This window comes from Rhamphochromis longiceps, linkage group LG15, assembly GCF_057381845.1.
Source record: "Rhamphochromis longiceps isolate RC_006_pf linkage group LG15, R_longiceps_female_GT1.1, whole genome shotgun sequence".
In the NCBI taxonomy this organism is placed as follows: Eukaryota; Metazoa; Chordata; class Actinopteri; order Cichliformes; family Cichlidae; genus Rhamphochromis; species Rhamphochromis longiceps.
In genome coordinates this window covers 14,143,305-14,170,444 of record NC_140571.1, presented here as the reverse complement: position 1 = coordinate 14,170,444, position 27,140 = coordinate 14,143,305, and the positions used below count along the sequence as shown (strand labels likewise).

The window sequence follows — 27,140 nt, the reverse complement described above, 5'->3', positions numbered from 1 at the left end:
CCTTCAGATAAAAGATAAAACTGAGGTTATTCGCCAAACAAATCTCAGGAACATCGTATCTAACCAGAGACTTACTCCAGATGTTATAACCCTGGCCGGTTTCTGCTGAAGGGTTCTTGTGTTAAAAGGGAGTATTCATCCACACTTTCGCCACTGTACTTGCTCAAAGGGGGTTATGTAATTATTTGGGGTTTCTTTCTAATATTGTAGGGCAGGGGTCCCCAATCCCAGTCCACGAGGGCCGGTGTCCCTGCAGGTTTTAGATCTCACCCTGGGTCAACACACCTGAATCACATGATTAGTTCATTACCAGGCCTCTGGAGAACAAGACATGTTGAGATGGTAATTTATCCATTTAAATCAGCTGCGATGGATCAAGGACACATCTAAAACCTGCAGGGACACTGGCCCTCGTGGACTGGGATTGGGGACCCCTGTTGTAGGGTCCTTACTTTACACTAAAAAGTGCACTGAGGTGACTGTGGTTGTGAACTAGTGCTATATAAATAAAATTTCCACTGGATTATTCAAGTCCAGAACATTGAGAACATGGAGAAAGAAAAACTTTCTGGAAAAACTGAAGATGAAGTAGTTAAACTACAAGTAAAATAGCAATAGATAAAATTAAAGTCTTTGAAATTTTGCTATAGCTTGCACATTTTGTTCCTAGTTGTTATTGGAAATGCTGATTAAACACTGATAAAATGTTCTTATTCTTACCTTTCATTTCATATTCTCATTGCTTAACTGTCAATCTACTCTTACCAGTTTATGAAGAGATAAAATTAATATTGAGCAGAACTGAGTTAATCTTTTTCCTGCAGCCCTCTACAACAGTCCCAGTTTCCAATGTGCCCATTTTTTAAATGAATTAACACCTCAGCTTTAGAAATTCATGTAAAGCTTTGTCCTGATCTCCATATCTGAAGCTAATGTTGCATCTGAAGAAATTAAAAGATATGAATATTTATTCAAACTACAGTGACATTATCGGACAGTTCTGATGATCACTCTTGTAAGATACAGTTTAACATAGACAATTATTTTTGTGTAGTTTGACAGTTTTCCTAATTAATTAAGTTTGGATGTAAATAAAAAAAATCACAAAGCAATAAATCCGACATTTACAGACTGCATTAATGGATTTTATTAATGCTTCTCAGTCTATGCTGGAAGGTGAGTTTGAACAACATTTTACATGTTCTACATGTGTTTCTACAAAATAATCCATCTTCATTAATGGTGTAGCCGGTGTATCTGCTGAACTTATTGTTATAAATATTGAAAAGCTATTTATCCGTATTCTTTCCAAGAATGTGCTCTGAATGGATGGTAGTGTTTCCTATGTACTTAGGCTTCACTCTTTGATGCTTTACTGTTGAAAGTGAAATGGAAGGTCAATCTCAAGCTTTCCATCTCTGACTGTCACGTGGGCTTGAACTTCCTCAGAAGCTTGCTGCAGAACCCCCTGAACCATATTATTGAACTCATATACTACATACATGAACACATTTATAATGTACTCGCACACCATGTTGAACTCCATAGCAGAGATCTGGTCAACTATGTTCTTTAGGACCGTGACAAAGTTACGATAGAGATGATTGATATTGCCAAACATTTCATCTAAATAATCTGACTTGAGAGAGTCTACAAATTCCTGCAATTTCTCAACAATAGCCTCCAGGGTCTCACCTATTTTCACTAGCATTGTGTCAAGACTCTCCATGTTTTTTACAAAATTCACCATTTCCTCAAAGATTTTCTTGGAAACTTTTTTGACTTGATCTATGATCTGCCCTCCATTGACTGCATCACCAACCGGCATCTGCATTTTCACATTGCTCAACCTTTCAACAAAAAAGTTATAGGTGGCCTCCATTTTTTCATAGATAATCTGAATGGTTACTTCTAGCATAGCAGCAATGCTGCTAGATAGCTTCTTTAAGACCTCAGGGAGAGTGGTCGTCTCATCTGACCCAGGCACTTTGAACCTGGTCTCCCTTAAAACCTTAATGACAGCATTTAGGAAGACCTGGACAGTTTTCTGGTATTGTACAATTATGTTCCTGAAGAAAATTGACAGCTGGCTCATTTGAACATCATAATTGGTTGCAGCATTATAGACTTCATTGATGTGGTTAATGACAGAGTCCTTTAACATCTCCATGTACCCTGTGAACTGATACTTGTCAGTAAAGTCTTTGAATGTTGAAATTATGGAAGGAAGTCTCATCTTGATCTGAGAGAGTATTGCTGTGGGTGTCTCCATGTTGTAAACAATCTGTAGATTCATCTTGTCGTTATCCTTGGGAGTAGATCTGATGACCAAGATGTCAACATCAACCTCTGGGGCAGACTAGAAAAAAGAAAAAACAAAACAAAACAAAAGAAAGTAACATTTAGTAACCAAAATCTTAATTTATCGTTGTACTGACATTCTTCTTTTTCTTCTCCTTCTTCAGCTGCTCCTTTTAGGGTTCGCCACAGTGGCTCCATCTGCCTTCATACCATACTATCCTTGGGATCCTCTTCTGTGTCACCAGCCCTCTCCATGTCTTCCTTTAATACATTTATAAACCTCTTCTGAGGGCCTAGTCTCTGGCAACTGCATCTTTAACAACTTTTGTTCAATATATCGACTATCCCTCCTCTGTACCATCTCAATCCTGTCTCTAACTTTGTATGTAAACCACACAACCTGCGTTGCCCCTAAAAATCTTGACATCTACGGTCTATCTATTACCCATCTACACCTTGTTTTTCTTAACCCTTCCACTTGTCTCCTTCTCATTCACACACACATGTGATCTGCGCACATCTCTCTGTCTAGCCATTTGATCTAGTGCCTTTCTTCCTTAGTGTCCATTGTATTAAAATGATCTTGCTAACAATACTTACAGGGTAACGGCCATAGACTTTTGCACTCATCTGGGATGGGACCGCACGACTGAACTGAAGGCCCAGAAGGCCAGTGGCTGGAGAAGATACTGAGGCACTGATACCATTGCTGTGTGTAGCATATTGAAGGTTCACATCAGTGAAAGTATGACTGGTGAAGTTCACGTTCAGTGCATGTTGTTGAACACTGGAACAAAAGGAAATATTGAAATCACAATTGCTCCTCATCTGTTGTTACATGCAAAAGATATAAAAATATGCAATTTACATATGAAAATATACAGTAAAGCATGAATTATAGCTTTGTGCATTTTCCTAAAATAACACATTTTAAAACAAACATATTGATTATTACCTCATAGCTTGCATAATGGCATGGTTGGCATTCACAGTCAGGTCAGCATGTGTCAGTGTGATTTGGCTAATCATGTTGAAAGCTTCATTCTCAAAGTTTACAGTAGAAGAAGCTATATAAAGAAATTGCATCAAATTTAGTGCTCAACAGTGCTTAAAAAAAGATAAAGACAGAAGTTTTTAGGGATTTTTAATCAACTCACCATCCATGTTGTATTCCAAGATCACAAAAGCAGAGGTTGCAGAGGACTTGGCAACTGCTCTGATGACAGGAGCACGGCTTTCTACTTCAGCTGCCATGCTTGTAGTGTACAGTGGGCTGACAAGCGTAGAATTAGTAAAGATGTGCTGCTTGGTAGCTGTTACTTCAACAACAGTCTTCTCAGAGAGAGCAAAGTCACCCATGTTGGTTGGCTGAGACACGTCAATGTTAATATCAACAGTCAAGGAGGCTGGTGCAAAATCCATTTTGGCTTGGGCAATATGAATCCCTTTGGTATTGAAGTTGAACAGGTTTGCCTCATTGTTGCCAGTATACGTCAGCACTGCATACAAATGGCTCATGGAGGCTTCAATGGAAAGATTCTCATTTACATCCATATCAATGACTTTGGTTGTACCATGGTTAAACTTGGTATCACTAATAACTTTAGAAGTTGAGCGCAGGGCGTCTTTATTCAGGAACACATTAGCTTCGTTATCTAGCATTCCATAAAGAAAGTAGTCTTCATAGACTGTGCCATCCATGTTTGCTCTAGTAGAGGACTCCATGGAAATATAATCAGAGGTTCCTTCAAGCTTCAGACTGTGGTCTGCCTCAGCCTTTCCAACAGTTTTGATCACAGGAATATTCAAATTACCACTTATCCTCAAGGTGGAAATAGCATTTGCTTTGGTTTTTGTGTCTGCATCCAGTTTTTGGTTTGCTTGCATGTCTAGTATTGGCAGGGCAATATTTGCAACTGTTGCCACAGAGACTTCAGTATCATAAGTATCAGCGCTCAGAGTGATGGTGCTGTCATGAGTTCCTGCAATACGAGTGTTTTCTAGGGACAGGGAGTTAGCCATCTTGAATCCCCTCTTGGTGGTAAGACTAGTAGTGCCAGCAAGTTTGACTTGAAGGTCCTCAAACATAGAGGTTGTGGTAGCTTCAAGACGGAACACAAGATCATCTTCTGTATACATTCTGGCATTAGCAATCAGATTAATAATGGCAGACTTGACAGAGAGTTCTGTTATTAGATTGCCCACATAGGGAATTTGGATCAAGCCCATCATATCAGCAAGCGGGGCTGCCTTGCTTTTCTGGTAAACAATCTTAGTATTCACATCCAGAGACTGGTCAGTGGTAGTCAAAATGTTGTCCAATCCAGCCTGATCATACAAGTTCAGATCATTGATGGCAGGAGTATGAAAGTCAACAAAAGGCAGATCAATCTCAGGAATACTGATGGGGTATTTCAGAAAGTCAAGACTGGCCTCACTTTCCATGGCAGCGAAGATTCCAACTTCATTTACATTATTTTCAAGAGTGAAGTTGTACAAGATTTTGTACTGGTTAAAACGAGTCAGAATGACTGTATTCATCTTTTGACTGTCAGGACTGATGTGGGCCAAGTAATCATTCTGTAGTTCTATTTTAGCAGTCGAAAATTCAAAACTGTTGACCTTAACATTTCCTTTGTTTTGAAAGTCAAAGAAAAACTCACCAGGGTGAGCTATAACGCTTATTGCATTGGAAAGTCTACCAGTGACTGCACCATAGAGTTCTGTGTCTTTGTTTGCTTTCAACTCAACCTTCATGTCATGAAGGTTTGCATATCCAGATGCAACAAGAAGACTGTTCTTAATAATTGGTGCTTCTGCTTCATTGCGAACATTAAACTTGAAGTAGGAAAATGTGCTAACTTCAGCACTAATATGTTGTTTCATCTTTAACATGGAACAGTCTGTGTCACCACTGAAAGATATGGTGACAATGCTGGGAGAAAATGACAACTCTAACTTGCTGTTGTGGCTGTCATCACCATTAAACGTTCCTGTATTGTCAGCTGTTAGAGTAAGTGTGTAGCCATCTTGGCGAACAAGTGATTTCTGTTTTAGAGCTACCTCATTACTGAGAATGACATTCTTGTCATATTGAATGTCCACTAAATGTGTGTATGTTGTATCAAGAGAAGCAGTCATTCCCCCTTCCCTAGCAATAAAGGCTGTGTTTACAAAGGTAGAAGTGTAAGGTCTAGTAGTGATCTTAATTTCAGTCTTTGCTTGGGCCTGAGCTGATAGGCCATAGAGAGTCACAGATGCCTGATGTTCAACTCCAAGAAAATTGTGCCTGAACTTTACTGTCTCTCCAAAGACAACGCGTCTCATTTTTGGGATTGCAATGCGAGCAGTGGAATCTAGTTTGTAATTGAGAATTTCAAAATTTGGAGAGTTTCCAATGGAAGTGAAAAATCCCTTGAATTGAGGCGTCATTGCATTCTCAGTTGCGTTCTTAAACTCAGCAGATGTCTCCATTGTGTAGATGGGAGTCTGGAGTTTGAGTTCACCAAAGAGTTTACCAAAAGATGGGACTACAATTTCAGTTGGAATGGTTGGAAAGCTTATTTCAGGGACTTGAAGAAACTTGGCAAGTTTTTCTGTAGGGACTTGTGGAATTTTGGGGAATGAGATCTGAGAAAGAGTGATCTCTGGGAGGGTTACCTCAGGGATGGAAGGAAAGTAGTTCATCGTCAAATCTCCAAAGAAAGCATCCATGTCAAACATGCTAATCTTAAAATTTACAATTAAATCAATAAGTTCAATAATTCTCTGCTTGATGTCATCAGTGGAGATTGTGGTGGCTTTAACAATGTGTAACCCAAAGATAGTGAACTCGGGGATGTCAAGCTGAGTTGGAATATCAAGGCTTGTAATTTTGTCTTTGACAAGTTGGGCAACTCTCTTAAGAGTATTAAACACAACTTCATCGAAGATATCCATTAGAGTTTTAAAAACTTCAGCTACTTTGATTTCTCTTAAGTGTTCTGAAAGGTCTCGAACAGACAATAACACCGTATTGACAAAATCTCTTATTGCCCCAAGAAGAATTTCATGTTTTCTAATAATCTCATTCATGATCTGTGCAGACAGATTAACAAACTCCTGGAAGTTTTTATAATCAAACGATTGAAGCTCTTCCACAATCATTTCAATAAACATGTTAATTTCCTGAATTATTTCTTTTACTTCATTTCTTTTCCAGTAGTGGATAGTAAACTCATGGCAATCCATTAAAAAACGATAAAAGTTTGTTATGACAGTAGCGAGATTAGTGATGGTTTCGTCAATCTTGATGTTTTTCACGACCTCCACAGCTTTATCTAAGATTGCTTGAAAATTTTTTTCAGCTTCAAGCTTTGCAATCAGTTCACTTAATTTGGAAGTTATTGTGTTAAGCTTATTTACAATATCAAAGTCCTGAATAATTTTCTGAATAAAATCTGTTATGTGGCTGACAATTTCCGTGGGAATGTAGCTCGTTAATAACTCGATATGAGCTTTTAAGGATGACGTGAAGCTCTTTAGCTCAGCAACAAAAATCTCCAATGTTTCTTTTATACCGCTGAGGATTGACTGTAGTTTGGCTTTGATTTCATCCTTGCCAGCAATATCATGTAGGAATGCAAAGCTGCTGCCCTTTAGTCTTTCCAAGTCAAAGACTTGAATGATTTCTCCTATGGTTTCAGTTGCATATTCAATAATGGGCTCGATATCATATTCCTCATTAAGGTTATTCAGCCATTCCTGGATTGCTTGAATGGTGGTTTCAGGGAAATTGCCACTAAAAATAGTTTCATTCACCGCATCAACAAAGTTCTGGATGTAAACAGAGAGATTAGCTAGTAGTTTCTTAATAGTAACATTTAGGTTCCTCAAAAATGTTTCCACATCATTCATGGAGATAGTATATTTCTGAATTAAATGACTGAAAAGCTCTTTCAGTTGAATTATCTTGCCTTCTATATTCAATTCAGTAAGTAGGTCACTTATATGTTGCGGGAGAGCCTCAACTTTAGCCCTTATATTATCATTGTTGATGTAGTGCTGCAGTTCATCTACAACATTCAAAAGAAATCCCTTGATGTGTTCCAGGAGGGCAAACAGATTTGGAATCTGAATTATGTGACTATCTGTGTTCTTGTCATATTTGAGTAAGCCAGAGACAGTGAACTCCTGGTTGTCTGTGGAAGCTGTGTTAATAATGTTTGTAAGGATTGTACTAGAAACCTCAATTCCAGTTGTCTCAGCAGTGTTATAAACATCTATGTTCTGATCAAAGGTGTGCTCATTCATTTTAGACTTGAATTTAAAACTAGTCCTTTGCTCTTGGAGTGACAAAGTAGTAATCATCTTGTTGTCAAATGTGGTCTCAAGGGAAAACCCATTATTCGGTTGATGGGTTACGGATGCCCTGCCTTCATTTGAGCTGGCAAGAGCCATGGGCTGAGCTCTAAAGAGAAACTTATTGTAGATCTGGGCACTCTCTCTTCCATAAATGGCCATATCTCCTTCAGCATTCAATATGGCATCCAAGTTGAAATCAAAAGGAGCAATATTGCAACGCACAGTGTGGCTTAAGCGCACCGGTTGTGAGTGAAAGCGGACATCATTGGTAATCATGGCAACAAGGCCGACAACTTCAACTTCAGTGTTGTGGTTCATGTGAGTTCCAAGGAATTTTCCAGTCGTGCTGCACTTTGCATTAGCACTCATGTCACCATAACTGATCTGATAGGTGTGCTTGAGCTCTTCTTCACCATTGTTGGCTTTCAAAACTCCACTCAGATCCATCTTGCCAAGCCCTACCTGCAGCTGTGCCTGATTAATAAAGTTAGCACTCAGGAGATTTAGATTGTTGTTAACATTTGAAGAAACACTGTGGGGGTTCAGGTCGAAGGTGATATCATGAGTGTAAGAGGCATAATCCCTTGCAGAGGCTTCAGCCTTTGAGTTGAAGTTAAGGCCGGAGAGAGTTAAGGTAAAATTGTTGGTGTTGTCAACCTTGATTTCATACATCGCAGCCCTGTTGGTAATGGCTAGAGTAGCTCTTGTAGCATCAACCTCGGCATCAAAGGTGTTTTCCATGGACAGCGGGCTATGGAGAGTAGTTGTTCCTTTTGTGGTGAAACCATCTTTATTCATTCTCAGAATGACCTTATGAGTAGCCTCATTTTCAAGAAGCTTCACATTGGCATCACTATTTATAGCCAGACCATTGACATCAAGAGAGGCGGTCAGCAAAGAGTAAACATGATTTTCAGAGTAGTCTGTGTTTGTTTCCATCCTCAAGATGACTTCACCAGCACCAGCAGAGGCTTCTATCTGATTTTGCATCTTCATGCCAAGAGCAAGGGCATTTGCAGCACATATCAGTTTCACTCTGCTATCTCTGATAGAAAGCTCAGCATTGTGAGTGATGACATCAAAGGCACTGGTTTTAGACGCAACTGAGACTTCCCCATTGATATAGGTTCCTGTAATTACATTCAGGGCCTTAACAAGTGTGGAATCTACCTGAAAATTAGAATCAAACTTTACTTCTGGCCTGAATGGGAAGATGGTTAAGGACTGGATTGAGAGAGTCTTGCCATAAATGGGTCCAGCTTCAAATGCCACCTGAAATTTGTTGTCAACAGACATTTCCTCATGGTTTATTCCAGCCATACCAGTGTGCTCTGTGACAACACTGAAACCAAGTGGACTTCTGGCTTCTATCTTGGTGTTTGTTTTCAAATTAATTGCATCAGAGATGATTGCATCTTCAACAATGCTAATCCTGGCTTCAACGAATTTGTGGGCCAAAGAACTTTCAAATTGGGCTTTGATGGAATCGGTAGTGGCGACTTTTCCAGAGCCTAGATTAAAAAAACACACACAAGGACAAAAAACAAAAAAAATGCTTAATTGCTGACTAATAACTTCAGAATCCCTATGGTGACTACTTTACCAGAAAAGATCCATTTGCTTGTATACAATATCCATATATACATCAAGAATCTCTTGAAAACTATTCCAACACAAAAAACAGCACTTCATTTGAACTACACATTAGCAACTTTAAATTTATCAGTGATCTTCAGTGTGAAGTACCTTCAAGCTTTATTGAAAGAATGTCAATTGGGGAGGTTCCTTTGATGACAAACTTGGCTGAGTAGCTTTGTGATTCATCTTGGTCTACGCCGAAAGCCACAGAGGCCTCTGTGTCATATAAGTTGCTTTTCATCACTGTTGAAACCTCAGCTCTACCAAACAAGGGAATAGATAGCGTGATGCTCTCAGGAACAACAAACTCTGGGATGGAAATCTCCATAGAGGGGATTTCCAGTCCATACTGCTGTAGAGACAGGCCTGGTGTGGTCAAAGCTGGTGGGAAGTTAAGCTCTTCTGTTGACTTTCCTCCAAGTGGCACAGGGATAGCAATTGTGAAGCGATTATTGTTTATGTAATAGATGGCCGTTGCCTCACTATTAAAAAGATAAAAGTAAATATCTGGTTGTTTAGGGAGAAAAATTAGACAGTTTTAATATTTACCATGAGGTTTAACACACTTACGTATTCAGGAATAGTGTCTCTGGTAGGGAAATCTCTGGCATTTCAGGCAATCTGAAGTTCTGAATGTAAGGGAAATCAGCACCATACTTTTCCATGTAATTGTTTGCTGCCTAAAAACAGATAACCATTATTATATGCACTGTTACAAAATTTCCTCTAGGATTAATAAAGTACTATGTTTTTGAGTTCATGTTTTTTTTAAGAAAAACACTTGTATAATTGAGCAAATATGTATGTACCTCCACAAACTTCTTGAAGATATGACGAACTTTCATGTCAGTTTGTGCCACTTGCATGTCAAGAAGATCATTGCCATAATTTTTAATCAAGTCGCCTTTAGGCAACATGGTGGTCTTGGCGTTCACATCCGACTTGACCTCAACCTCAATTTTTGTGGCATCTAAAATGATAAAGAAGAGAGCACTGAATAAAATCCAGAACAACTTTATGAGAAAAATCAAATTCAGATTGTTTATTTTAAAGATCATATCATAACCTGCATATAGCTATTAGAAATGGGTCACTCTGTCTTGATCATAGTTGCCTTTAAATGGTCAGTAAAACCATTTTTTAGGCTGCAATTATTAACTATGATGAAGTGACAGATATTTCTACAGATAGGAGGATGTCATTTTTCATACCTTGATACAAAAAAGCAACAATATGCAACTGTTAAATAACTTGTGATGGGACATTTAGAACACTGTAACTGAAAAAGCAATTTACCATATTTGATATTGATTATCTGTTGAGAGTTGGCATCCATGACCTTGATTTCACTCTCAAGCTCCAGTTCCACTTCTTCATCACGTTTCATTGTAGCTGTGACAGTAGCATCAGCACTGATTGATGGGACCACAAGTTGGACTTGGAGCATACCTTCCTTCATAGCCTTCAGACTGAAAGAACATATACATCTTGCTGTTAATGATAGCAGTGAGATTAAAAAAAAATATGTGTGTGTGATCTGTAGTTGCTTTCTTACTTGGCACGACCAACCAGGGAGAGCTGAAGAACATTTTTGTTTAAAAAATTGAGAAAGATGGCGTGAGTTCCTCTGCCCTTTGTGTTTCCATCCACAACACCCAGCCTAACTCCAGCCTCCACATCGTAGTCGGGGATCTGGATGTCGGCACTGATGACATGCCTCCTTCTGTTATATTTCATGACTGCTGTGGCTTCTGTAGGCTCTGCACCTGTTGTTGACCAATTGAATGACTAAAGTTACAGTTACATCCATAATTTGTTGGACAACAGAATGATGGAAAGAGAAAAGTATGGGAAGGAAAGAAAAAGCTCCAAAGCATGCCACATAATATGTAAAACCTATTGGAGGCAATGTTATGGGACAGGTTTGCAGGGTTGCCACTGATTGTACAGGTCTTCACAGTGCAAGTGGATGATTACAGTTATGGTAGTTTGTCCAATCAACTTTGAGCTGTTGAAAATGGAGGATTATGTATGACAACCTCTGCAATTTCTAAGCAGTTAATGCAAAACTTGTTAAAACCCTTTGAATTAAAGCATTCAAATTTAAAATCCACTGTGGTGGTGTAAGAAGACAAATTTATAAAAATGTTGTCTTTGTCCAAAAAATTATGATTTAACTGTAAACAAATCAAAAGGAAAAAAAAAATCAAATATTGTACATTACCGTCAGCTTTTAGAATAAACTTCAAGGAATCAACTTTCTGCCGGTCATTGTCTCCCTCGCTGAGGAGTTCATAGGCAATAGTGGCTGTGTACTCGGAAACTTCACCAGTTGGGTGCAGCTCCACAACATATCTGTTAGGTTAAATGGACAGTATTTATTTATGAAATAATTACATTTAAGACACAGTTATTTTCTGTTGGTTAAGAATATTTTACAAACTTGCTGTCTCCAGTGAGGGGGAAGTAGGGCACTGTCTCCTGAGAGGAAGCGTCAATGTATTGCAGAGCAGTGCAGTATTTCATTCCCACAAAGGCAGGACTACACTCACTAACATCAACCTTGTCCCTCACCATAGGAGGGATGGTCTTCACCTCTGATCCCGTCACAGCCACAAGGTTGTTTCTAAGTAGGAATTGTAGCAAAGGAAAAATATAATTCTGTCCTAAATGAATTTAATCAAAGATACATATAAACAAAGCTTTGTTTATTTTACTTTGACAAACATTGGCCAGTTTATAATTCAAGATAAGATTTAATCAGCTGTTTTCTCTGCATTCATATTGGAGAAAAGTTACATAATATATAAAAGGTCTAGCTCTCGCTTACGTAATTTTGATGAGCTTTGTTGGACTTGTTGGAGCAGGGATGGTCAGCTTAATATTATCACGACCAAAGGTGATCTTGGCATTCAGGCCACTCTCATGGAAAATGTTGGTGTGCATTTCTAATCCAGAGTTGACATATTCAGGGATGTGAGAGCCAATCTGAGTTGCAAACTCAATACCAGCAGAGGGCATGAAGGTCACTTCACTCTGTGTGGAAACAGGAGAAAGGTTAACACCTGTGATGATGTGGTGAAAAAAAATGACAGGTGGCATTTAAATATATTTATGGAGGATTACCATGTCACGAGCAATCCTCAGTCCACCCTTGATACCGGGTGTAAAAGTACCAGAGAGTGCAATCCTCAGAGGCACACCGGTGACAGTAGGCAGGAAGAACTCATTGTCCATGAAGATGTAGTGGGCAAAGATTGTGTTGTCAGAGTTCACCATTAGTGCTCTAATTAACTGTGGAAAATAAAAACACACGTATAATAGAATCTTTAAATCATTAGCAATTGATTGCTCACTGTGAATGTCCTTTAACTTTATCTTACATCAGTTGGGAACATCTTTAACATGTTGTTGACCATCGTAGCAGCAGAGTAGGCTATCTCCTCCATTTCATTGGTCTTCAGATATCCCAGCTCATTTCCCAAAAGTCTCAGATAAACCATTGCCTCTGGAGACTGCATGGTCTTCAGCTCTCTCACCAGTTTGTTGAGATTTTGTCCGATCTCCTTCATCAGGTTCTAGGAGGCCAAAATATAGGCAAACAATTTAAAAAGTTACCCACTGAAAGAGTTCATAATTAATTTAAAGTCTGACTAACGTAAAACAGATTGCTCTTCAATTCAATTCAGTTCAATTTTTATATAATGCCTAATCACAGCAGCAGTGGTCTCAAGGTGTATTGTAAGGTATTATAAGGTGGAGACCCTAATATAGAGAAACTCCAGTAATCGAACAACCCCTTTGAGCATGCACTTGGCTAAAGCGGGAAGGAAATCTTCCCTTGTAACCGGAAGAAACCAGGCCCAGGAAAGAAGAAATAAGTGTATAAACTAGTGTTTCAGCATCACTCTGGGGCAGGATTTTCCTATTTTTTTTAATGATCTTGCACTAATGTAAGAAAGAAGTCCTACATATTTATTTAATATACAGACTGAAGGACATATCCTTGTTAGAAATTACCATAAGAGTCCTCAGTGTCACTGGAGGTCAATGCCATTCATGCAGTTATCTTATTAGAGACCATTTTTCTAAGGTTTTTAAGTTTTACATCAGTTTAGAAGTAGGGAATGGATAGAAAGAGCTGGGTATCATCTGCATAGTAATGAAAATGTATGCTACACCTAAGAGGAGCAATGTAATGTAAACAGAATTGGTCCTAGCATGGAACCCTGTAGAATTCCGTAATTTACCTCAGCGTGTGAGAAGACTCCCCATTTACATAAACAAATTGGAATCTAATAGATATGATTCAAACCACTGTGGCACAGTACCTTTAATTCCTACAGAATGCTGTAATCTTTTTAATACAACACTGTGCTCAACAGTATCAAGGGGTATAGGGATGGGGTGGAGAGAACAGGAGGAGAGAAGATGCAGATATGTGTGTAGACCAGAGATGGGCGTTAACGCGTTACTGTAATCCGATTACTTTTTTCAAGTAACGAGTAAAGTAAGGGATTACTATTGCAAAAAGTAATTAGATTACTGTTACTTTCCCATAAGCACACTGCGTTACTGCGTTACAGCGTTACTAAAACCGTGATTTTTTTTTTTGCGAGAATATCTCATTACAGTGATATAAGCGAGTGCGACGTTCGTGATAACAGCTGTGTGCAGATCAACAATGGATAATATATCGAGTGTGGGAGAGAGTATGAGCATGCAGCGTTTAAAGCGTGGAAGTACTGACCTTATTTTGAGTTTGATTCCACAAAAAGTGACAAAAACATTAGTGTCTGTTGTGCCTGGGAAGAAAACTTCTTTTTACTGCGAAAAAACCCCCTAAACTTCCAAGCAAGCACTGAGTGCGCTACGACGTAATGGGAAATTCACAGAGAAACTCGCGGATTCTTCAACTGCCTGCAGCGGCACACCTGCACCAGGGTAAACCTCCGCCTACCCCACTCCTGCTTTACAGGTGAAAATAGAGCAACAGGACCGCTGAGTCTTTGATTTTATTTATTTTCTGTTGTGTTTTACTTGCATCTATTTGAAAGAGTGAGTGTAAACACAAAAAAATATTTTATTTTATTTTATGTGCTGGAATGTGCAGAAAATAGGTTTAAATGTTAAACAAATTTCTTCCAGTCAGAGAATGTTGCATATAATTACATTTTTTAAAAGATTAAAACTAATAAAACAAGTTTTAAAAAGAGACTTTTCCATTTGATTACATTTTATATGATGGATTATGCAGAAAAAGTAGAATTGGGCTGAAAGATCTATCGCTTTATCACCTATTCAGGTTGTAAATCGTGTTTTTAAAAAGTAACTAAGTAATTAATTACTTTTGAAAATAAGTAACCAGTAAAGTAACGGGATTACTTTTTGGGGGAAGTAATGAGTAATTTGTTACTGATTACTTTTTTCAAGTAACTTGACCAAGACTGGTGTACACTGCAATTCTACTTCCTGGTCTAAATTCTGCATAGTCATGTTTTTGGGGATTTAATACATTTAGCCAGATTTCTAGAAATCAGAGTTGCTTTGTCTGAAGCGGGATGGATGCTATCCCTTCTAACAAGACCAGGTATTCACCAGAAAGTTTCTTAATTGTCTATAAAACGCACGTTGTTTTATGGACACCACTCAGATAGAGGGCAATTTAAGGACAACATGTAGCTAAACATGTCACTCCTAATCTGATTGGGGAGGGAAACAGAGAAAGCTAGAGTCCAACATGTGTTAGCAACGTTACACACCAGATGTCAAATTTATGGAACTGGGAGTCAATAAATTATAATTTTACTGAGTCTACGTTTGTCTTTAGAGAGCAGTTTCAGGGTTCCTTCAATGTCGCCTGCTCTGGCCCCAGGAAGATAACTGACTATTGCTGCAGGTGTCTCTAACATCACACTTCTCAAAACAGATTCACCAATATCCACAGTTTGTTCCTCAACGTGTGTGTAGGTTTCTGTTTAGGATCAAGTTTCCTCCTCGTGGTCCCCTAGCCAGCCTGTTTTCTATGGCTGCTCGGGACAGTCGGCTGGGGGAGGGCGAATGGTGGCTAAGCTACCCTCACCTGCACTGACTGCTGGGGCCAGGCTAGCTACAGGGTTTTCTAGGTTGTGGTGAAAGGTGTCCAACTGAAATACCTGTCTATTTATCCGGTCCGCCTTGAAAGCAGGGATCACGTTCTGCATGACCTCGCGGATCCTTTGTGGCATGTTGTCAGACACAAAATACATAGTCTGCATGGCAGTGTCAGGGAAGAATCCATTTTCTCCAAACAAAGCTTCAACAGTTGGCTCAAATCCTGTCCCCTCCATACCGATCTTCAAAGGTGACAGATTTATTCTGTTAAACCGAACATTTCAAAACAGTGTCTCAATTTGCAGTAAATGGCCCAAAATCATTACCTCCACCATGTCAATGTCATAGCCAAATGCCTTGAGAGTCATTTCAAGCATGACCTCCTTAGGCAGGTAGCTTGTACCCTCAAAGATCATATTGCCCTCCAAAGATCCAAACTTATAGTTGCGAGAGAACTTTGTGGGGTCCATAATGGGCCCAATCTCATTACCCTGAATGGCATCCTGAAGCTTATGTCTCAGCCTGTAGAAAAAAATAGTCGAGTTATTGTCACCGAATTAGAATAACAACTTTCTAATTACCAATAATTCTCACTTACGCTTGAGTCTCTGACCCAGATGAGGACAAAATGTTGGTAATGTGGGAGATGACAAAGCTCTTGACTTGTTGGTCCTGTATATTGGGCAAGGCATTCTGCACCCGGGCAAGTTCACTTAGCTGAGGATTTTTCATAAGTACCAGATATGCAGCAATACGTTTTTGCATGGGACTAGTGCTGTCCAGAAGAACCTGCATAAACTCCTCTCTGCCCTGTGCCCAAAGTACATAAAAAAAAATTAGTGTAAAAAAATAAATAAATAAATAAATTATATGGGTCTGACTTGAAAGGACACCAAATTTAATGACATGCTGCATTGGTAGAGTGTTGGTTAAAAGTTTACATGTACTCGTTATTGGCATGAATGTCACAGTAATTTGGGACTTGTAATGCTTTCTTTGAAATGTTCTTTTTCCAGGGTGGAATGAATGTACAACATACATCTTTCAAGTCTTTAAAAAACAAGATTTGGGGACACAAATTTGAATTTATTTCAGATTTTCTATTATCTACACAGGATCAAACATATGCATACAAGTATAAATACACCCCAATAAATATTTGATTAAATGTCCCTTAGAAAGATGCACCTCAAATATACTTTTGGTAGTTTATTGGCATTTAAAGGAATCATTAAACTCATAAAATTAACATGACATTCATGCCCATGATGTAGAAAGACAAAAGAGATGAGTAGAATTGTGAAGAAGTGCTCACAGTGTATGTATCCCAACTCATTCTGAGTAAGGATATTTTTAATTACAGAGATATTGCACAGATGAAAGCAGAAAGAGGTCTGAGATATTTGTCTAATATTCACACTGAAGGACATATCCTGGTCAAAAGGTAAATTCAGGAGAAAACATTACAAGTCATGTGTCATCTGGCTTTATCCATAATTAAGCTGGGTGTCATCTGCATAGCAATGAAATTGTATGTAGTGTTGTCTAATAATGTTATCCAAGGGAAACATGTATGTTGTAAGTTCGCACAGAACTTTGTCGAATTTCATAAAAATTTCATTTAATACTCCTGCTATGTGATAATTTTTATAATACATTTTTGTTATCAGTGATATCAGATGCTACACTGAGTTGCAACTCTTCACTAGTGCTCTATCTGTGCTTTGTTGCACGGTAAATCTTGACTGAAATTCTTCAAATAAACAATTTCTGCAAGTGATTAGGTAACTATTTGAGAACTACTTTTTCAAGAATTTCTAAAATAAACTTTTTTAAAAATAGGTTACCTCCTCAGGGAGAGGGGTCAGCCTGTACACTTGAATTGCAGCTTGTTGCACGGCCAGAGAAGCTGTTGGTTTGTTCACACAGTTGATCACAGCAGTCCTGAGTGCTGGACTAGCAGGTACCACAGCTGGAGCCATGTTTCCAATAACCTAAGATAAAAAGTAAAGCAAATAATCAACACATGAAGAAGAATAAAAATTCATGCATGCTTCAACATGCTCTACAGGTGAGATTATGATATCTTGTTTTGTAATGGGCAATTTTAGCGTGTTGCTCCAAAGGATCTACCCTTTAAATGTATATCATTGATTTCTGTTTATTTTGCTATAATACATGAAATCTGTGTCTGTGTGTGTTTGCTTGCTTCTGTAGTCGCGAACTACTCCAACACAATCAGGAGTTGAGAAAACAAATAGGCAGACAGGTACAGCTGAGAACCCTAAAGGTTCAATATCAGATGTTACATTGTAATCATTGTTGCCTAGCAACCACCTAGCTAATAAAAACATTGTATCATCAAGATTCAATATGTATTGATATATTTTTGCTTCAAACAATCATAATTATCATAAAAGTAATTCTCTAACTTTATTTCTACAGTAACAGTATTTTAATTTGAAGTTATGGGCAGAATACTTACCCTGAGTGTCATAAAAGTTTTGTCTTTGTCTCCAGAGCAATCACCCAACTGGGAAGCCATGAACTCCGCAACAGAGTGAATCTCAGGAATTTGCCTTCCTTCAGACTTGTAAAACCTGTTAAAAGAAAAAACACAACATTTAGCCTCTAAAATGTATTTCACAAAGAAAGATCTAGTAAAATATTATTGATAAATCTTCCCTTGAATAAAGTCTGATTTAATTTGCGTACCTCTTTACAACATTGCTCAGAGCATACATGACAGGCTTGCTGGGTTTGTATTTGGCCATCTCGAGCATATCGTGGATCAAGAGTGCAGAAGGATTGGACACGAGTCCCAAAGCAAAGACAGTCGCATCAACCTCAAGAGCGTTGGTGTCAAAGGTCCTGAGGATCTTCATGATGGCACTGCTGCATTCAGGCGTTCCACATTGAGCCAGTACCTGGTAGGTGAGGACTCGGGATACCGCAAGAGCCTCAGGGAGTGCCGCGCTCAAGGTTTCTGTTTTCATTCCACGGACCGTTGAGACAAGCTTGTGGAACAGGGGAGCTCTCTTCTCACCCTCGTTCTCAGACAGAGTGTCCAGTTCTCTCAGGAGATTCAGAACTGCATCTTTATCCTGTACAAAACTCTTGTCCTCAACAGCCTCCATGTGGAGATCCTTGACAATGACACCTTAGCAGACAAACAAAAAGATTATCATGAGTCTGCACTACATTGTGGTTATAACAAATCAAAACAAAGCAAATTAAACAGAAAAGGCTTACCGTGAGCAAAGATTCTGTCATTGTGAGGAGAAACTTTAACCACGGTGAGCTCTTGCTTTCCGACATTGGCAACTCCATATTCTCTCCTTAAATATAGAAAACAGGGATAAAAACAAAACAAATGCATATCCCTGTGTGTACTTACATAGCAGAGCATTCAATAGAGTCTAGTACAAGGTTTGACTTACTTATATGAGAAGGGAATGAGGATGTGGTTCTCGGTGCAGGACCCAAAGGTCATGTGTTTTTTCTCATTGTCAAACCTGTAATTGCAGGTTTGGGAGCTTCTGATCAGCTGAGCAAGAGGGTAGTGCTTAAAAGTTATAGATGAGGATGTTAGCATTGTGGATATTTGTGTTGGCACATTTTTGTGTAATCTTTTGCAAAAGTAAAGGCATTACAATTTTTTTTTTTTAAAAGATACTCAATTCGGCTTTTCTTTCCATTATAGCTCAAATTTAACCACCAGTGTGTTAAGACACATTAATACCACAGTACAACGAACAAAGGTAGAGTTTCTCTTTTGATTTGTCATAGTGTTTAAAGTTTTCAGCTCACAGCTTGTCTTTGGGTGCCTTACCATGCCGGTGATAAGAGCCAAGGGGCTGGTGTGATCTCTCATTGGGACAAATTTGTCACATCTGGACAGATCCCTGTTTAGGCTGACATCAGTTGCAATGTCTTCTCTAGCATTGACTGTGTAGTGGGTCTTGCAGTTGCCGTGAATTGTAGGCTGCAGCGAATATGGTAAAGATTAGAGGAACTAAATAAAGATGTATAATATATGATTACGAAACCATTTTTAATAAATATAAAATGTGGTTTAATGTTGTTAAAGTGTTGTACCATATTCTTGTTCTTGTCTTCTTCCAGCACAGGAACAGCCAGTGCAGAGATGATACCCCTCTTAAAGTTCAGGACAGTTGTTGTTTCACCATCCTCAGGGTACAGTTTCACATCATACAAACCCTCAATCACGACCCTCAGGGGATACCTTTAAAAAACAGTGCACAGTCTCCAAATATACCACTTTTTTTTTTCAATGGTTTAAATTATCATGGAGAAATTACATACTTTTCCATTTCAGCAGCAAAGGCATCAGAGCTGGGGCTGTTGGCAAACACAGGGTTACCCTGTGTGTCCGTGTCAACGACTTCACTCAGCCTGCAGCCAGTAGTGCGCACAATGAAACTACAAGTCTGAGGCACTTCAATTTCAACCTGTGAGAGGAGGGAAATTTCTTTTTCTGAAATACATGGATTGGAAAGGGGAAAACTGATGATTTAGCATCATCGTGAGGTGTTTCTCATACCTTGCAGGAAGCCTTGTGTCCATTCTTGAGATGTGAGGCTCCGTTGATAGCATTCAGAGATTCAGCTTCATATTGGTATTCATACTTGTGTAGGCTCTTGTACCTTTGAGCCACTAGGAGAGATGAGATTAGAGTAATGAGAAATCATTTATTAGTTATCTTTTGGAAACTACTGCTACTGTGCAAACTTGATGTCAACATCAAAATGAACTTACAGAGACAGGTTGGTTGATCCCGATCTTGTGCAACTGGAAAACAAAGATTAATCATTTGCTTTAGCACCTGTAATACAACTAAAACGCAGTGCACTACAACTTAAACCCATCTACCAAGCCTAATAATAACCTAGCAAGGATTTACACATAGGTGAGTACCATCAGATGTTTTGTGTTTTCCCAATTTTTGTACTTGTTGCATGTTTTTTTTAACCTTCATTCAACAATTCTGCAAAGACTACAGTACACTGATATCTATTGCAACCTTTTTAACGCTGTAAAAAATACTTTTTTAAACTGAAAGAATTTAGGAACTACTCACAAGTCAAGGCAGATGTACTGAGGAGCAGCAAAAGGCAGAGCTTTGAGTCCCCCATGATTGGTTCGTTGAAGCCCCCTCCTTTTGGGTCAACGAGCACTCCGAAATGAGACTGATTTTTTTGTACTTCAGCTTGAGACTTTTATACTCTCAGGTGGGCCCTGTTGGGAGACTGGGAGGCACAGACAATTCTTTGAATGCTCAAAGTCCACCCGACCCTCTTGTGTGTGGAGGGACAAAGGCAAAAGGGTTTAAAACACACTTAGAGCTAAAAGACGAGACATGGAAAACGGATGTATTGTGTTAAAAAAATCTTCTTTTATTAATGTGGTTTGTCATTCACTGATTGGATATTAGGGGTTAGTCTTAAGAGATCATCTAATAGCTACTAATTAGTTTTCGCGTTGTTTTTATTTTTCACGCTGTTACATTCTTAATAGTGTGCTAATAACCCACCACCAACAATTCATATTATTTCTTACACTTTCCAGTTAGTGATTGTGAATGCGTATAAAGGCATAGATTTAATGAGCAATTCTACACTCTAAAATACTCCAGTTGATTCATAGACAGAGAGATTGCACACATTAAAATTGAAAAAATTGAAGATTAAAAAGGTAGCATTAATTGTCTAGTGTTACTTGCTTCATTTTTAGGCTACAGTGATTGGTAAAAACTGCCGTAAAAACACTTAAGTTAGCAAAAAATCTTAGATTATATAACATAATAAATGCACTCCTGTACATATTTGCACTATACACATTGTTTAAAATGACAATGTTGCTTTACATTTACTTTTTACAGTCAAAAACCAACCAACCAACCAACAAAAATAATAATACTTACAGCGTAATGAAGTTAGATGCTTGTTTTTCTGCTCCACAGCCCAAAAATGACAACAGCAAAAACATTTGCAGACCTTGATTTGGGTTGGGACACTGAACTTTGAGCTACAAAGTTTCAAAGGTTCCTGCAAAATTTGATTAGTTGTTTGAATAGGGTCTGCTATTCTGTTTGTGGCATGAAAGGCACATGCAATAAATAAACAGCAATAACCTTGAGCTGTCTTAAGCATTATTATTATTTTTTGTAAATGGTGTTTACTTCAATCATTTATATTGCACTATATTAAACATTTCCCATTACTATACAAATACTTGAAAACATGAAATTGTCTTTTTTTTAATTTGTGCACTGATCTCAGAGTTACATCTAAACATTGTGTAATGGTCTGTTGCAATATATATCCTGATCAGTACTTTTTGTTGGATGCTGATAATGTTTGAACTAACACAGAGTCCAAAGGGAGCTTAAAGCGAACACTTTTGTCCTTTTCCATTTTAAATTTAAAGCTTATTTATTTTTTCTTTTGTAATAACAATATTCTAACTGAATTAAACTATATGATCTTCTAAGTTGCAAGTTTTCTGTGTAAAGTCCTGTTAAGTACTTGAGACTGGACTTTTTCTAGCTGTTCAGCAGTTAAACAACATGAATCACCAAAACGATTCTTAATGTAAGTCTGTGTACTTTAAAAAGGTTACCAATGTATATATAAGTAACAGTACTCAAACTATATAACCTTATAAAACATATTGGCTAATATTTGAAATACTTCAAATATTTAGTGGTAGCTGTTTCTGGTGTTTTTGCACAAAACCAGCAACGCACACAACAGTAATATGGCAAATAGAAAAATTCATTCTTACTAATGTCACTGTTTTTAATGCAAAATACTCTTATGTTTACATTATTATAAATTCCCCATTTTCTTTAATCCAGTGTGTCTTTGTCTTAGTTTAATGTTCTGCAGGTAACAGGGACTTTATAATTAACCATTCCATTCATTTCTTTGTTTTTTAATCAGCTTCTGGAGTCTGCATACTATATGGAAGATATAATCAGGTCAAGAACGAGACAAAGAATTCAGAGAAGGAAAACACCCCAGAGTCATCAGAGGATGAATAAACCGATTTTGGTCTCTTTAAAATCAGATGAGTACCAAATAATAATTAAAAAATACGAATAAATAAAACTGAATCTAAACTCTGTGACCCAGGTGTATGTAGTTAGCCGCAAGTACTATTGCCCAACCAATTTTTTGGCATAAAGGTCGATACCACTGGAGATATTTTGCAAGTACTGTTAAACCTTGTTATGTATTTCTTTCTTTCTTTTAAGATGTTACAATGTAGTCTAGGATCCTGTTAGTGAATCAATTTTCCCAATAAACAGTATGGATTGAGGTACTTAGTAGTTTTCAACATAAGCTTTGAATGTTGTAATGATCACTCCATCAGTGTATTCAGAAAATATCAGGTCTTCTTCCACAGTAATACATTTTGGGGGAAAATTCATCTATCAGTATCTTTGTGGGGGTGTAATAGTTAAGAGGAAACGATGTGGCCACACTTGGTATCATCATGTAATCTGTGCAGTTATGGATTCTTCTGGATTCTTTGTAGTCCTGCCCTGTTTCCTAGTTTGCCATGTTTATCTGTCTATAAGTACCTATAAGCTGCTTGCGCTTTGTGCTGTTTTATTTGAAAAGAAATCCAGATGCAAAAAGTGCAAATCCTTTGAAAAAAATAACAGTTACTGGAAAAATATTTTTTTAAATTACTGGTAGATTTTTAATCATGGAACTTTTTTTTAGGGTTTAAATCAGCCTAGACTTTGATTATAGCTTTATTCTCCTGCTCAGTCTACTTATATAGAAATCTCCTGGTGTTCCTTTATCTGTAAGGCTGTGTTTTACATTATTGTAAAACTGTGTTTTTTGTATTGTGCTATTTATTTATTCAGTTTTCTTTTTTTTTTTATATCAACATATATGAAAAAAAAAACACACTTTCAGTAGAAAAGGAAAAAAATCACAAAATATTTTTTGGGCTTTTTTTTTTTTTTTAGAGCGTACTCTTATGTGATGCTGCAGTTTCCTGTCATTTTCAGCAAAATAGCCCAAAATGGCAGAAGGTCTCTTTGTTCTTCAGTCATCAGTTAACTAAACAAGCATATCTCTTGTTTGTGGGTACCAGAGTACCAAGAGGAAATCCATGCAGGCATAGGGAGAACATGCACACTCACAGAGAAAGACCCCAACCAGGAGCTTTTTCTGTGAGCAGACAGAGCTAACCATCGCCTGTGTCTAACATGCAGTCCTTTATATGTCATTACATGTCATTGTTATTATTATTAGTACCATTAATGTTAATTTTACTTATGAATAAAAAAATATTGTATTGAAAAAAAAATACCCTGCAACACTGTCAATTGTGTAATACAGTTTGCGCTGAACTCTTCTGCTGTTTACTGACCTATTTGTCAATCTTATGGTTTAAACATTGGTTAAAAGTCCAGACAATGAAGTCATGCTCAGAATATTGCTGTGTCATAAACCAGCATAATCAGTTAAAGTTATATTGCTCGTCAGCTTTGTCAGTAGCAGATAGCAGTTTAGATCAACCTAACCCCACTGATAGAACCATTCCAGTAGGACAAAATGTATCACATATACAAAAAGATAAAAGATATAAAAGATTCCCATGTGCAAGAATTTTTGCATTATTTGCATGAAGACCAAAATTTTCATTTATCAACTATTATAAATACCAACACCGATACATGAGCAAATAAACAAACACTGGCTAAATAAATATCGTCCAGTTTTGGCCCTAGTGATATATTTGCTCCGCTCTATGTTACATTGTTCAGTTGCACCATGAAGCTTTTTGACTGTCTGAGTTATGTTTATAAAAATTATGTTATTTAACTAGCATATAAATGGTTGATATTTAACAGTATTACTGAAGAGAGTTGATACCAGTTGCTGTCAGGTTAATGCTGTTTCTGACAGAACAGTTTATAGCTGCAAGTATAACCTTACTACTAGCTTTTCATTTTGGCCCCTTTCAAAGGAGCAAACACAAACCATAGATTATTCTATTGGTATATCAGTGTCATAGGTGTGAATTAAAGTACAGGTAATGCACAATGCTTTGTATAGGAGTTTTCTGAAGAAAGATTATGTATAGGATATCTTGATGCATGCTCAATCATGTTGACATAGCGTTTTGTCACTCATCTAAGTGACTTCTTCAGTCTCAGCTGACTGCAGGTTTTCCCAAACTTAGAAACAGTACCTTTCAGCACCACTGAAAGAGTAGCCACTGGCCTGTAGGTGTAAATAGACTTCATAGTCCTGGCCTGAAGAGTTGGCTCTTCTGTGTTGTGGCATTCGCTTAGCCAGAGGTTGTTTGGTTTCACCGATGTATAAATCATGGCAATCCTCCTGGCACTTAACAGCATAACCGATCCTTGGGAGTCGACCAATTTTTGCCACAGCATGTTTTAGAGTTTGAAAGCCATGGCTGTGTTTAGAGAAAATGTGTCTTAGCTGTTCCGATACTCATCTAGCACTTTATTCAGCATTGCACCTTGAGCATAGATTTGCATATGAAAAACGTTTGCACAGAAGAGTTTAATTATTTACTGAATATTTATTGTGTTTTTAAAAATCTGTAGGTAGCCTTTAGGTTTCAGGTCCTTCACAGCTGCTCCTCATTAAGAAGGGTGGTGGTTGTCTGTGAAGAGGAAAGGTTGTTACTGAGAGCAAATAAGGTTAACTATTGAGGAGAGCTGGGGCAAATGTGTGTGAAAAAAATCTAGAAATAAAGGTGGTGCAAAGAAGTGGCTTTTCTTTGCCCTTCTTTCCTTTATCCTCTCCAGGGTGTTTGGGCAAATGTTCCCCTTTTTGGGATTTACTTACTTGAATGATTGAGCATGCATCAAGACTTCTTGATACGATGCTCTTCTGCTTCCACGGCAGCTGTGTCTGTGGGGATGTACACTACAATATTAAAATGTGAACTAGTGGAACTGCAGAATGTTGTACAATTGTAGAAGTTTCTGTAAAAAAAAACCTTTACTGTAGAGATGAATAGCTGTGATATTTTCAACAGCAAAGGTAACAATGTTTCATAACCAGTCTGAAACTGGGGCAACAATGGGGCACAAGAACCAGCACAAAAGGTAATGCATTTTAAGTTTTTGGATTTGCCACTGAGAAATCATTAATGCGTTGTTTATATTGAATCTTTAAAAAAGAAAGAAAAAAAAAAAAATCTGTCAGGAAATCTCACGATCTCCCGTGTGTTCTTTTCTACAAATGTCATGTACTTCTCTTCTGAAAGTGGTTTGCTTGTTTGAGTTCAATTGCAAAATCTGTAATATTACATATTCAAGTTAAAAACACATTTAACACTGCATTAACGGGGTATTTTAGTCAGCTCGCACACATTTATTGCACCCAGACATTTCTAGAAAGGCCTACTCAGCACTGCCATTATCAGTACAAATGAAAGTGAGGTAGTGCAAAGAACACAAGCAGCTTATCAGTGTATCACGTACTTTGTGCAGAATCGTTTTTCCACTTGCAAAATGTCCAATAAGCCTGCATATGTTTCTCTTTTTTTTTTTTCAATCAAATCAGTATCTTTTAAAATGTTTTAAATGTCATTACTAAAAACATTTTCTGCATTTCATCCACATACTCTGAGACTTGCCATAAAAAGGGAAAATGGCACAGGTTCTCCACAAAAAGGGAATAATACAATCAAACTCAAAAGATGAAAAGCAGAACTTTATTTGCTGTATTTTCCTGCAAACCAAGGTGATGATATGCAATAATTAAAATGCTCAAAGTATAAACAGAATTTATGTCAGATTTTGGCTTCAGCTAAAAATAAAAGCATGTGATCACACCCATTAATTGAAGAGCTGCAGTTCCAAATGCATTTTACTGGTTGAACAACAATACTCGACCCAAAAAATTTAACCATGTCAAACTGTAAAAAAACAAAACAGACAAATATTTTTTTTTTAAGCAGTCAGGTGAGTTCTGGAAGTGCCTAAGAAAACTATTGATACAGCAAATTACCAAACATAAGGCAGTGGTGCCCTAAAGCATAGCCTTATCATCTATTTTTATCTAAATGGGATCATATTTTGCAAAACAACCAGCAACTTGCGTTGATTATAAATGATTTAACCCTTAAATTCCTTAATATCATGTTTACCGTGTCTTCTTTACAAACTGACTTGTGGCAAACAAAGGTGCACCCTCCTGGGCATTAGCTAGAATTCTGGTTCAAGGAGCTTCAACACTGGCTTCACTTTTGAGAGCCTTGAGGAGCTCCCTCCATGTTTTATGATAAGACCAGGTCTCCAAACTCCTAGATACCAATCTGATCAAGTGCCAGAATAAACCAGTTCCATGTATCCAACCTTTAAAAGTGTCTACACCCTGATGTTAAGAGTTGTCTTGTGGAATGAGCGAGTGTGTGTGTGTGTGTGTTTAAGAACCATTTCTTTAGTAAAAGTTGCAATAAAACACTTTAAAAACAGCTCCTAGTCTGAGGCTCGTAGTTTCTTTAAAAATTCCAGATATGACAGAGTTGTTTGTAAAAAAAAATAAATAAAAATAAAATAAAATAAAATCAGCTGATTCTGCGAGGGGACCCCTCACTGGTTTTTCATGGAATAACCCCATATTATAAACCTTGATATCAGTGGCTCGTGTTCCTTAAATATTGACAGAGGTCTATAGAGTGGAGCAATGTCCCTCACTCTAGTTAATGTAAGGACAGACAGATCGATATTTTAGCAG

At 37.8% G+C, this 27,140-nt stretch overlaps 1 protein-coding gene across 2 annotated transcripts; it reads right to left on the bottom strand.

Moving 5' to 3' along the window:
* Positions 1–1,114: 1,114 nt before the first annotated feature.
* Positions 1,115–21,411, bottom strand: apobb.1 (apolipoprotein Bb, tandem duplicate 1). 2 transcript variants are annotated; one of them, XM_085381627.1, is made up of 29 exons: positions 21,320–21,411; positions 20,477–20,645; positions 20,155–20,187; positions 19,940–20,052; positions 19,702–19,847; positions 19,474–19,621; positions 19,208–19,360; positions 18,816–18,940; positions 18,628–18,713; positions 18,091–18,535; positions 17,861–17,975; positions 17,223–17,369; positions 15,974–16,185; positions 15,702–15,897; positions 15,438–15,617; positions 12,666–12,860; positions 12,409–12,576; positions 12,113–12,318; positions 11,726–11,908; positions 11,507–11,637; positions 10,838–11,048; positions 10,579–10,751; positions 10,092–10,252; positions 9,853–9,962; positions 9,391–9,764; positions 3,459–9,155; positions 3,257–3,368; positions 2,902–3,088; positions 1,115–2,359 (listed from the first exon to the last, which is right to left on the bottom strand). In XM_085381627.1, exons 2-29 carry the CDS (start codon positions 20,529–20,531, stop codon positions 1,373–1,375), a joined length of 11,049 nt encoding a protein of 3,682 aa, XP_085237753.1. In that variant the 5' UTR covers positions 20,532–20,645; positions 21,320–21,411; the 3' UTR covers positions 1,115–1,372. The 2 variants fall into 2 exon arrangements, with proteins under 2 accessions (XP_085237753.1, XP_085237754.1); XM_085381628.1 differs by having other exon boundaries at positions 20,477–20,585.
* Between the last annotated feature and the right edge of the window lie 5,729 nt (positions 21,412–27,140).